Below are 12,629 nucleotides of genomic sequence, written 5' to 3'. Positions count from 1 at the left end.
GGTCAGGGACCGTCTCCCCGGTTTATACAGCAAGTAGCACCAAGGCCTGCGCTGTGACCCAGTACTTTTTCAATACAAAGTTTAGAAGTTTTTAAGGTCAGGCTTGACAAAGCCCCGGCTGGGATGATTTAGTTGGGGATTGGTCCTGCTTTGAGCAGGGGGTTGGACTGGATCACCTCCTGAGGTCCCTTCCAACCCTGAGATTCTATGATTCTAACGCTGTAATAAATAATAATAATCAGCTGGGTCAAACCACCGGCAAAGCTCACAGCCAGTTGCCGGGTGTTTGACGCAGCTTCCCAGCCAGACAAGACACTGCAGCCCAGGGGCGTGTACCCGGCCTGGCCCCGACCTCCCCGTCCGCTGGCGATGGCAGAGTTGCTGCTGCCTCGGCTGAAGCAGGCGGGAGCCGGCTCGGAAAAGGCGGGCGCAGCGCTGGGGAGAGCAGCAAGCGCGAGCCCAGCTGCCCAGCAATCACCGACAGGGGGCGCCGGCGGGCGGGGCGAGGCTGGCGTGGGGGCGGGCTTAAGGCCGGTCGCGGCAGGCGGGGTGGGCGTAGGCCTGGGCCGCGCCGGGGAGGCCGTGTCCGCTGCGGGAGGGGAGTCGCCCATTAATAGGGCTGGGGACGGCAGTGGGGGCGCTGCCGCCGGGGGAGCCCAGCCCGGCAGCAGGCGGAGATGGCGGTGGCGGGCGCAGCTGCGGGGCCGCAGCGGCAGCTGGATAACGTGAGCAGCGGGGCGCAGCCCGGCAGCGAGGGCGCCGCACGCGGGGGTCCCGGAGGCGTCGCGGCACGTTGCAGAGCGGCGGGGGGGGGGCGTGGCTGTGCGGTGAGCTGTGGGGGGTCCCCGGGCTCGGGGGGCAGCCCGCTCCGGCGTGCTGTGGAGCCCTAGGAAAGCCGTTCCGCAGCTGCAGGCGTGGGGGTATTCGTTACGATTCCCTGGGCCCTAAGGAGGGAGGCTCGCAGCGCGGCCCCACGTTTTAATTTTTCTGGCTGCGCCTGCCCCTTAGGGGCGTGGGCCCGTGGGCCGGGACTCTGCCCGGGAAGTCACGGAGCGGGGTCCTCTCTTGCCAGCCCTGCACAGGCTTCTCATCACGTGACATTTAGAGAGTGTCCCTCAGTTTCCCCAGCTGCACAGACCGACTAATGATTCTACTCTTGTAAAAGTGCTCTGGAGGTTTTTTTTAAAAGCAGGCGAGAAGTGCTTATAATAACAAACTAGCATCCAGCAGGTAACCTTACTGTTGCTTGTTTGCTTCACCCCCCCCCCCTTTTTTTTATTTATTAGTTATTTTTAAATGACTTGAGAAATCTCCCTTACAACGCGGTCCAAGAGAGTACAAGTAATTTATACCTGTCTTTTAAACAGATGTGATGGAGAACAAAAGGCGGCAGCCTGAATCTGTTTGCTTATTAGAAAACAAAACAGCTCTATTATATATACAAATATTACCAAAGTTTATTCAACAGGGGAGTCGTCTGTTTGTGGTTTTGTGTAGCTTCTCAGTTTTCAGAACAGCTATGGGCTCAAGAGGCCTGTGGGGATGGATGGGAGAGGGGAAGTCCAATAGTGAATTGAAATACATGTGGTGGGGTGGGCCAACAGGATTGGGAGCAGCTAAAAGATAACTGTAGGTGGATCAGATGGTTTTTTTGTATGAAGGAGTGGTAGTTATGTTAAACTCCAAAACTGATCAATTTAAAACTCCTTCTGAAAAGGCTTTTAGGACAGAGGCTTTTTATTTATGTTCCTGCATAATCTCTTCCTGTTGTCTTGTTTGGGCTCTGATAAGGAACGCTATTCGCTTTTTTTGTAAGCATGTAAAACACTGACTGCTATTTTGATGTATGATTGATTTTCAAACAATATCACTTGTAGATACTGTGTGTGTGTGTATACACACACACAGAGAGTAAGACACAGATACATCACAGAAGCAATTTAACTAGTAGCCTAACCCCCACCCACCCAAATTATAGGTTATCTATAGTACCAAACTTGGTTATGCTGCTTCCTTAAGAAGAATGTGGAGGAAATGGCCTGGCCATGAAACTTAAGTTCTCTATTTAATACACAGATGACTCTGACCTTAAAATATATAAACTGTTGATGTAGTACCATGCCCTTTGAGAACAGGACCCTGCCCTTCCACGATGCCAGAGCTCGAAAGGTAGAGAAATACACCCCTCTGGCTGAAAGCTTGAGAGCTAAGGGTTATCAGGTCCAGAGACACGCACGCCTTGGAGCCTTAGGTGAATGGGACCCCAGTAACGAGCGAGTGCTGAGAGAATGCAGAATTGGTTAGCACTAAGCTCGGCTGATGCGGCAACTCATGGTGTTAGACACAATCAGGTGGTCGAGGGACATCTACATAGATCACATAGGCAATGCCAGGAGGGATGAGCTGAAGTGCCGATGAAAAGCGCAGTCAGGAAAGTAACATACTTTCCCCATGGATTTTTTCTCAGTAACTGAGGATTAGATTGGTTGTCTATTTAGAAAATACAGTCTCCACTCATTGATATATATTGCTTTCCACAACCAAATCCCTGTACAGCTTTTCATGAGTGATGTACCTGAGTATTTGGATTCTAATATCTAAGCTGTATTGTTCAATCTATTCACCTAAATTTGGGTTATTGCTGATCATGTACTCTGTATTTCATATGACTTTTAAAAACTAACTTTTATATTTGTGGATAATATAAGCACTATACCAGTGGTTCTCAAACTTTTTTTGTTCTGGTGACCCCTTTCACATAGCAAACCTCTGAGTGTGACACCCCCCCCTTATAAATTAAAAACACTTTTAAAAAGATATTTAAAACCATTATAAATGCTGGGTGCACAATGGGGTTTAGGGTGCAGGCTGACAGCTAGCGACCCCCCCATATAATAACCTTGTGACCCCCTGAGGGGTCCTGTCCCCCAGTTTGAGAAAGCCCGCACTATACCCAGATGTACAGATACTCTTTTCCTAACCTATGTATTATATAATTTTTTTAACATTAGCTGTAATATTTTACAATCTGTGCATTTGGCTATCCAGATGCACAGTCTCTACAAATGTAGTTAACTTCTGATTCTGGCATGGAAATGTGGCTGGAGGGTTTTGGAAGCTGGGGATCTATGATGTGTGAGTAAGTAGAATTAGTATAAAGAGATGCTTTTGTACTCTTGAAAACATAACTGCAGTAGCAAGCCACAAATGTGACTTCCCTGCATCTTTCTCCTCCTGTAGGTGCCCCCCCCTGCTTTGATCTAAAAGGTAATCCTGGCCTCAATAAGTGAACTGCACTGTAGTGATACCTCTTCTGACCAATCACTAGTCAATTAATTCTCATGCAAGCCGGTATCTTAGAAGCTATCGGATATAGCCATTCATGTAAAAACTAAAGGTACTATGCTGACTACAGTAGCAAAGATTAATGTCTGAAAACATAGACCGGTCACGGGTTAGTGCTGGTAAGATGGGGAAGTGATACATACTTGTAGGTATTTTTGTTGTTCACATGAAACTTGAGAAATTACACCCACATCTTGTACTCAAGTCAGTTGAAGGTGAATATTCACACTTCTGATTTCATTTGTATTATAGTAACATGGGAGCATTGTGTTAGTGCTCTTATTTTGACCAGGAATGGGAGGCTTGGAGACAGGATCGTACCTGGAAAGATCTTCAAAGTTGAGTATTGGTGTCTTGCAATATAGTAAAAAGAAAAGGAGTACTAGTGGCACCTTAGACACTAACAAATTTATTTGAGCATAAGCTTTCGTGAGCTACAGCTCACTTCATCGGATGCATTCAGCGGAAAATACAGTGGGGAGATTTATATACATAGAGAACATGAAACAATGGGTGTTACCATATACACTGTAACCAGAGTGATCACTTAAGGTGAGCTATTACCAGCTGGGGAGGGACCTTTCGTATTGATAATCAAGGTGGGCCATTTCCAGCAGTTGACAAGAATGTCTGAGGAATGGTGGGGGGATAAATGTGGGGAAATAGTTTTTACTTTGTGTAATGACCCATCCACTCCCAGTCTCTATTCAAGCCTAAGTTAATTGTATCCAGTTCGCAAATGAATTCCAATTCAGCAGTCTCTCGTTGGAGTCCGTTTTTGAAGTTCTTTTGTTGAAGTATTGCCACTCTCAGGTCTGTAATCGAGTGACCAGAGAGATTGAAGTGTTCTCCAACTGGTTTTTCAATGTTATAATTCTTGACGTCTGATTTGTGTCCATTTATTCTTTTACGTAGAGACTGTCCAGTTTGGCCAATGTACATGGCAGAGGGGCATTGCTGGCACATGATGGCATATATCACATTGGTGGATGTGCAGGTGAACGAGCCTCTGATAGTGTGGCTGATGTGATTAGGCCCGATGATGGTGTCCCCTGAATAGATATGTGGACACAGTTGGCAACAGGCTTTGTTGCAAGGATAGGTTCCTGGGTTAGTGGTTCTGTTGTGTGGTTGCTGGTGAGTATTTGCTTCAGGGTGGGGGGCTGTCTGTAAGCAAGGACTGGCCTGTCTCCCAAGATCTGTGAGAGTGATGGGTCGTCCTTCAGGATAGGTTGTAGATCCTTGATGATGCGTTGGAGAGGTTTTAGTTGGGGGCTGAAGGTGATGGCTAGTGACGTTCTGTTATTATCTTTGTTAGGCCTGTCCTATAGTAGGTGACTTCTGGGTACTCTCCTGGCTCTGTCAATTTCTTTCTTCACTTCAGCAGGTGGGTATTGTAGTTGTAAGAATGCTTGATAGAGATCTTGTAGGTGTTTGCCTCTGTCTGAGGGGTTGAAGACCCCTCATGTTCTCTATGTATATAAATCTCCCCACTGTATTTTCCGCTGAATGCATCCGATGAAGTAAGCTGTAGCTCACGAAAACTTATGCTCAAATAAATTTGTTAGTCTCTAAGGTGCCACTAGTACTCCTTTTCTTTTTGCAAAAACAGACTAACACAGCTGCTACTCTGAAACTTGTAATATAGTGTGGTCAATCATCATTTTTCATTGCGTTTGATAGATATGCTTCTCTGAAGGAGCAATGACTGTTTGTTCTTCACTGGTTTTCACCAGCCAGGAAATGCATAAATCAGTTCAATAGGTTGAGGCTCTATTTCTTCCCTTCCCTTCTCTTCCCCCTCCCTCTGCCCCGGATTCTTTAGCTTCAGCATGTGTTATGGGGCCAAACTCAGTTAGGAATGCTGGGGCAGATAATACAATCTGGTTAGGATGGCATTTTCTATCCCAGTTCACTCCATATGTACTCTTCTGACCATATCAATGAGGTATGTTAACCTCTTTCTTTGTGGCTGATGCATGGGTATGGGTTGACTTAGCGAGTTGACCAAGCAATTATAGCTCTGCTTGTTGTGATTCTGCCATGTTGATTGCAGAGACTAGTTTTGCCTCCTTTAAGGCAATGATGCAGTCATGTAAGTGTCTGCACTATTGGCAGAGGAGTTCAGAGTTTTGTGTGGGGTTTTTCTTTCCTTTGCACCAATGGCTTTCTAAACCTCTTCCTCTGCACTTCATCTCCCACAGTTCATCTGTGAACCTTGGTGATTTTCTTGGTTGATGTGGAGGGTTTGGGGTGAAGGTATCTGGATTAGCTTATCGAACCTCTGCCTTATATTTAGATGAGTTGAAAACCTAGGGAGTTCTGGAGTCTTTAGGGACAGACCAGCTTTCCTTGCTTACTGTCCTGGTAGGAAGGATTTCAACACGGTCTGGATGAGATGATCAGATCAGGAGAGTGGTATGTCAGTGACCTCACCAATATTTTTAGGATGAAGATAAAAGCCAGTATATGTGTGGCTGCATGTGTAGCTCCTGAGGCTGCCTGGGAGAATCTTACGGCTTCCATGTAGGCCAGGAGATCAACTATTGAACCATTAAAACTGTGTGTGATGGATGAGGTTACTGGGCCCAAGAAATCTGTGGTATTCTGGTACCATGTTGGGCTGCAGCTCCTAGTCCTTCCTGGAAGGTGATATGGCTTCCATCTGAAGCCTGTCCACCCCTAAAAGGGCTAGTTTCCTGTTATCCATTATTGCATAGCATATGCATGCACTCAAATGTCTTCTGTAGGAGAAATGGGGAAGTGGACGAGGACTTCTTCTCCATATTTTTTTGTGATGCATTCAGAAGTGTGCTGGGGGGACTAGCTGTAGGGTTGGAGACATGTCTCAGTATTGTGAGAGAGTCCAGGTGCTTCATCCAAAATCATAGCCTTGGTTGTGCTGGTTTTGTTGACTGCTGACCTTACAGTCAGTAGTAAGACCCAGGTGGTCACTTTCTTCTTATCTATTTAAGGATGTTGCTGATTGAGCAATTGGCTACAGATGCCTAGCTTTAAGATTTATCCTACTGTGGTGTTCTAAGGGGAATAACATCAGAATCTACTGGTGGGGAGGGGAAGAATTTTGGAAGGAGTAACGTAATAGGATTCTAGATTCTTTTAATGGTGCTGGTGTCCTAGTTCTGTAGATCCTGAAGTTCTGGCAGTGTTGTGTTTATGGTCCAGAAGACCTGCATAATGGCTCTTAAACAGACACAACTGATGTAGGGTTGTGGTAGAAATTTCTTCTCTTTTTACCTTCTTAGTCTTCATCAACTGGCACTTCTAATTCCCATTCCTGTGTGGGCTGCTGTTGAAAGGAGGCTGAGGGGGCCAGGTGGCAGTAGGAGTGGGTAGCCAGCAAGGTAGGATTAGCCCTTGAAATAGTCTAGATGCTAGAGTTGTATATAATCATAGGACTAATGTGATATTTCACTTCATATTCTTTATGAAAATATGCTTATAATATGAATGTGACATGACTGAGGTACACAAGATGGCTCGTGAGATTTCGTTGGAAAGGTTATGATTTACTGAATGTGATTATCAAATTTGTATGCCTGTATCATTTCTGTATCTGAAGATAGGAATATTAATGATTGTATCTGTATTTCAAATGTTAGTTTGAGTATCCCCCCTCCCCCCACCAGCCCTTCAGGTACAACAATGGAAAAGCCAGACAGGGCTAATAGGCCATTAGCAGAGACAATGGACTGTAAAAGAGTTTACCTAGTCTTCCTTTGGACACTCCAGACAGTCTACGAATAATAAGAATAAGGAATACTTGTGGCATCTTGTTCTTTTTGCTGGTACAGATTAACACAGCTACCACTCTGAAACCTACGAGTAATGGCTGCCACAGCCCTACAGAGACATGGGTCTGAATCACCTGGTACTGGACCCACCCCTCGGAGTGCCATGTTCTTCCACTGGGAGACAAAGGGTTCCTGCCATACACGAGCTATATAATGCAGGGGAGTGACATCATCCAGGTTATCTCCTCTGTCTTCCCACCCAAAGAGATGCTGAAAAACACCTGGAAGCAAGAACTGAACTGGAGGGAGAAGGGTTGAGCCCAAGATGGAAGGGTGTCTAGCTTGTGAATAATAATACCTGAGGTCTCCAGCTGGAGACCAGTGCAGCTGCCTTTTCAAGACTTTCTTTAATCTGCCTGCAACAATATCTAGGATGACAAATTACTATTTGTAACCAATTTCTTTAGGGAAACAAGCTTAGTTTGCATGTTTGGTTTTATTTGCTTACTAATCTGCTTTGTTCTGTTTGTGGTCTTTTTAACTACTTAATCTACCTTTTGTAGTTAATAAACTTGTTTCTTGTTTATAATATAACCCAGTTTATGTAATTTCTAACTGACAGGGCAAGAAGTTGTACACATCTCTCTCCACATTGAGGAAGAGGACAGATTTCTTTTATGAGCTTGTGCTGTGCAGGTTTTTCCTATACAGCACAAGACAGTAATATTTTGGGTTTATCTCCCAAAAGGGGTGTGCATGTGAGTGCTGGGGGGTGCAGGAGGGAGTCCTCTTACACAGAGATGACTTCAGTCTGTGTCTGCAGTGGGGTGTAGCCCTACCTGTGTGTGTGCTGCAAGAGGCTGGACAGCCTAATTCAGCAAAGCAGGGAGAGGGAACCCAGGCTGGTTGTGCAGGAGAGGCTCAGTGAAATCCCAGTACATCAGGTGGCATCCCGGAAAGGGGTCAAACCCCTCACAACTATAACCAAATTTAAGGAACGGTTATCTTCTACCTGTGAATTTACTTACTAGTAGGCCTGGCAGAACTGGGTTTATTTGTGTTTAATGTTTAAAAATATAAGCACTTTTTTTTATTTTTCTCAATTTATTCAGTTGCATGAAATCTTGGGAATTATGGGGTTCAGACAATTATTTAACAGATGTTGAGAGTTGAAAAATTAAACCTTTGTAATGGTTAAATTAACATGTCAAAATATACAAAGTAAATATCTTTAAATCAAACTGTCCTCAGGCAAAAATAAAAATGTTGCTTATCTGTAAATTTTAATTATCAATGGAAACACTTTCTTGGCTTTTGTGTGTACAATGAAACATCTACCAACATCTTTTGTGTATACATCTACCAACATCTATGTTTACTGATAATCTAATTCTTTGTATCCAATGTGTTAGGAACCCTTCTATAGGCAACACCAGTGGTTTAACCAAACTGGTGCATGAGCACTCTTAACTTCAATTTAAATGGCTTATTTTAGGTTGGATTAAACATGTTTGTAACAGGGTCAAGATGAAACAAACCTGGTATAAATCAAAATAAGCGTGCACACTGCCTCTTGTACTAGTTTTTGTATAGAAATAAAACTGGAAATAGTGCAACTCTGGGTAAACAAGCCCCAAATTGTTGTAAAACTCAAAGTTAGTCTGACTCCTAATATCTCAAACCTGATTAATGGACAAACCTCAATGGGTTGTATAGGTTCCTGAAAACAAATATTCTGTAAATTCTCCTAAATGTGTGTGCAGCATAAGAAGATTAATTTCAGGTAGTCTGGAGTACAATTAATTGAGTAAATTCAACTTTTTTAATGTCTTGGGTAACTCCTCCTAATCAAGATTAGGAGGAAAGGGGCTATTAAATTTTCTCTAAAAGTGAAAAAATACATGGCTGCAAGTGCATGGCTAGTAACTTCCACTAGTTCAGTTTTGGCTTTCTTGAAAACTTGGCAGCAAACATTTTAATTTAAACCATTCTAACATCTTATAGTGAACAGCTTACTATAGGTTGTCATAATTTCAAAACTAAGCTTTAGTATTTAAAATAAAGCTATAATCTAAATTTTTAGAAATGGCTTTTTATCTACCCTATCTCAAGGGGTTAAACTTAAAAGCACTACATGAGAACCTCTAACTGCTAGCTAGCCCATGCATAGAAGTACTTAATTGAAAACATTTGTATTTGAAATTCTAAAAGCAGTATTGAGCAGAAATTGGGGGGTGGCAAGTGGAGTAGGAAACTTTCCCTGGCAAGGAGAGAACCGAATCAATCGTAGCATCTACAGACACTACGGCCATGTCCGTACCGGCGGAAGCCCTAGTGTAATAATGTTGGTTAGTGGGGTCTGACGCTTCCATATCTGCACAAGCCCTAATGTAAATGTAGCTGTAGCGGAAAAGTGCTTTTGCTGGTAGTATAGCTACATCTAACTTTGCTTGGGCTACTGGTATAAGGTATATTGGCAAAAGACTTTTGCCAGTATAAACTGCTTCTACATGAATAGGGTTTTCCAGTATAGACCTGGCCTATGATTTTTCTCTTGGTATATGTTGACTTGCACATACTTAAATGCATCGGTACCTTCTGAAGACAAGGCCCAAGAGAAGGATTCTCCTGCAGTAGGCCTTTTTGGGCTCAGGACCCATTTTGAAAACCTTGGTGGCTACCCAGAGCCCTCCGACAGGAGAACTGGGGTGGGAGGGGGTGCAGAGCTAAGATTCCAGCCAGATGTTAACAGATGGGGGAACCCCCTCCACTAACAAGTGGGTCTGGGTGGTGAGTTGAGACCTCCCCCATGGGATGCAGGGAGCTGTGTATTTTGGGGGAGAAAGTAAGGGTTGGGACAGAAGGGGCTGGGGTGCAGTGGGGGAAGATCTAGAGGCTGGGAGTCGCCAAGCTGGAGTGGGGGGTAGGGCAAGTTATATGGAAGATGGGGGTGTTGCATGGCTAAGTGTGGGGTTGTGGTGTTGGTACATCAGGGGGACAGTTATTACCAGAAATGTTACCTGCAAATGAAAGCAGGAGACTACTCTTCCCCATACCTGTGGAAAGAAGGGGCAGGTTAGGGGGAGTAGCCAGGGCCCCCAAAATCCTGACCCACACCCCACCATCCAAAGCTGCCACATGTAATGCAAACAGATCTACCACTTCCCCCTTGGCTCCTGTCCTGGGGCTTCCCACTGTGGGCTCTGGGACCTCTTGAGTTGCAGCACAACTCATGTTTGGCCCAACTGCCCCATCATGACAACAGGGGGCTGGCCAGGCCCAATTTGTGAGAGTGGTGTTACAACTGGGTGCACTGGATAACAATGCTACTTATGCAAGGTTGGCCCCTCCATCCTCATGATGGAGAGGCAGCTGGCCCATACTTGAGCAGTGATGCAAACCTGTGCACCAGGCTGCAGTGCCTATAGCGGGGACCTGGAGCCCAACCAGCCCCAACACCTTTACCTCCTTTTTAATGACCCAATTTTGTGTGGAATTGGAACCCAGCTGTAGGCTCTAACAGCAACATACATGAGCCATAAAACCCTTTTGCTCGTTGGGGCAGAATTCCCCTTGCAACCCTGGAGCAGGGGTCAGGAGGGAAGTTTTCTGTTACTGGAGGCTTGGCCAGATTCAATTTTAAATAGTCATCACAGGTTAATTTCACCTGGCATGCTGAAACTGAGGGGAGGGGGAGAAAGGGGGTGCCTTGGTAACAGCTGACCAAGCACTGCCTCCCCCACACCTTGTATCTGGTGTTACTAGCCACCCAGGGAACCCTCTGCAGGCCTGTTATCACAGCTCCACCTGCTGGCTGGGTGAGCAGGGGCCATTCCTGGGCAGGAGCTTTTCAGCAGTGGGGTCGTCTCCGTCACAGGTAGGAGTCTGTCATCCTCATGGCTCTGGCTAGGGATCTGCTCTGTCCTGTCAAGACTGCAGCATTTCTTGTGCCTGCGGGGATCTAGTGTCTCCAGCTGTGTGTAGAGCATAGCGCTGCTGCAAAAAGGTATTAAAATAGATACAAATCAGGGGTGGGGGAAGGCTAAAAATAACTGATATTAACCATCAGATTTACAAAAACAAATTCTGCCAAGCCTAGGTAATAGGGTTTCTCTGTTGCTATGGCCTGTAGAGCAGCCCCCAGGCAGCCTGGGACTGCTATCCAGTAGGGCAGTCAAGATTCTTTGTGTTAGGAGCATCCTAGAATTGGAAAGGGGCTTGCATCTCTGCACCCTCCTTCCCTAAGACTCCTCCTTTCTGTGAACCTGCAGGTGCAGCCTAGAATCTCTGCTTTTATTCTTTTGCATTTAGCATGGCTTACAACAAAGTGAAGCAGTAAAACTAATATAGACAAGACCTTGAGTCTCTTTACAGGTGACCTTATCCCTAGAAGACCAGACTTCCTGGTTCTTCAAAGGTAAAAAAAAGCTGGAAAACTGTCATCTTAACCAAAAAAAAAAAAAAAAGCCACAGATACTCAAAGTACTAAAAAGGCATGTTCCTAACCATGTTGGTTTCTATGAAGAATCTTTACAGTTTCTCCTTAAAATACATTGCTAGTTCTTTATAGCTGCAAAGAATCTCTTGAATATGAAATATTATGGTGTATCCAGCTTCTTCAAGTGGAAGAAGAACTAAATTTGAGAGAGAAATCTGCTTATTTTCCCTGATGTGGCTGTCTATATCACTGTTGCTTGCCATCGCTTTGAGTTGTAAAGTGGCTGGAGGGATTGATCTCACTGACTTAGATTTAAAAAAACAGGTAATGTATCTTCAATCTGGTTGAGGCTCCATACATCTAATCTGAATTTATAATTGTTCAATGTTACATTTCAATTGCTGATTTTTAATCAGTTTACAATCTGTAAAGCAGGGAACATTGATTTAAATAAGTGACTTAAATCTTGTTACAGCTGCTACTCTGAGTTAGTTTGTATCTGCAAAAAGAACAGGAGTACTTGTGGCACCTTGGAGACTAACAAATTTATTAGAGCCTAAACAGATTAATTCTCGTTTGGTATAATCATTAAAACTCATCAACTTGCAACTAAGAGTAGCCTTTACTCTAAATTTGATACTTCTTGCTAAGTAGAAGGATAAGCTATATAACTGTTTAACTTACGGTGCATTTATATATAGTGTAACACACTTAGACTACTTTTTTACTTTTTAATGTTAAATGGTAAATGACATTCCTTATTTACTAGATTTTTTTTTTTTTTTTTTTTACTTTGAATTTGTCAAGCTACATTTAAATGGCGATCAGAATCCAATGAAACACGCACAAACAGCATTTTAAAACTTGTAGAACACAAGAATGGCCATACTGGGTCAGACCAATGGGTCCAGCTAGCCCAGTATCTTGTCTCTGACAGTGGCAAATCTGATTGACTTCCTGTTTTGTGTAATGGTAATCTGAAAACTGATTCAGCACATCCATATTAACTGTGCTGAATCTTGTTTGCTCCACATCCCTAAAATGCACAGGGTGGAACTAGTATGGAACTCTGAAGGGGTGCTGGTGCCCTG

General features: G+C 44.3%; 1 protein-coding gene across 1 annotated transcript in view; it reads left to right on the top strand.

The window, feature by feature from the left end:
* Positions 1–547: 547 nt before the first annotated feature.
* TMEM192 (transmembrane protein 192) overlaps positions 548–12,629 on the top strand; it is a 39,031-nt gene continuing 26,949 nt past the window's right edge. The window contains exon 1 of the mRNA XM_084626293.1: positions 548–725. Coding sequence (XP_084482419.1) covers positions 678–725 — 48 coding nt within the window. The 5' untranslated portion in view covers positions 548–677. The remainder of the gene's footprint in view (positions 726–12,629) is intronic.

The sequence above is a fragment of the Lepidochelys olivacea genome (assembly GCF_965140295.1).
Source record: "Lepidochelys olivacea isolate rLepOli2 genome assembly, chromosome: 4".
NCBI classification, from domain to species: Eukaryota; Metazoa; Chordata; order Testudines; family Cheloniidae; genus Lepidochelys; species Lepidochelys olivacea.
The sequence above is the reverse complement of the archived record's forward strand: the minus strand, read 5'-3'. Positions and strand labels throughout refer to the sequence as shown.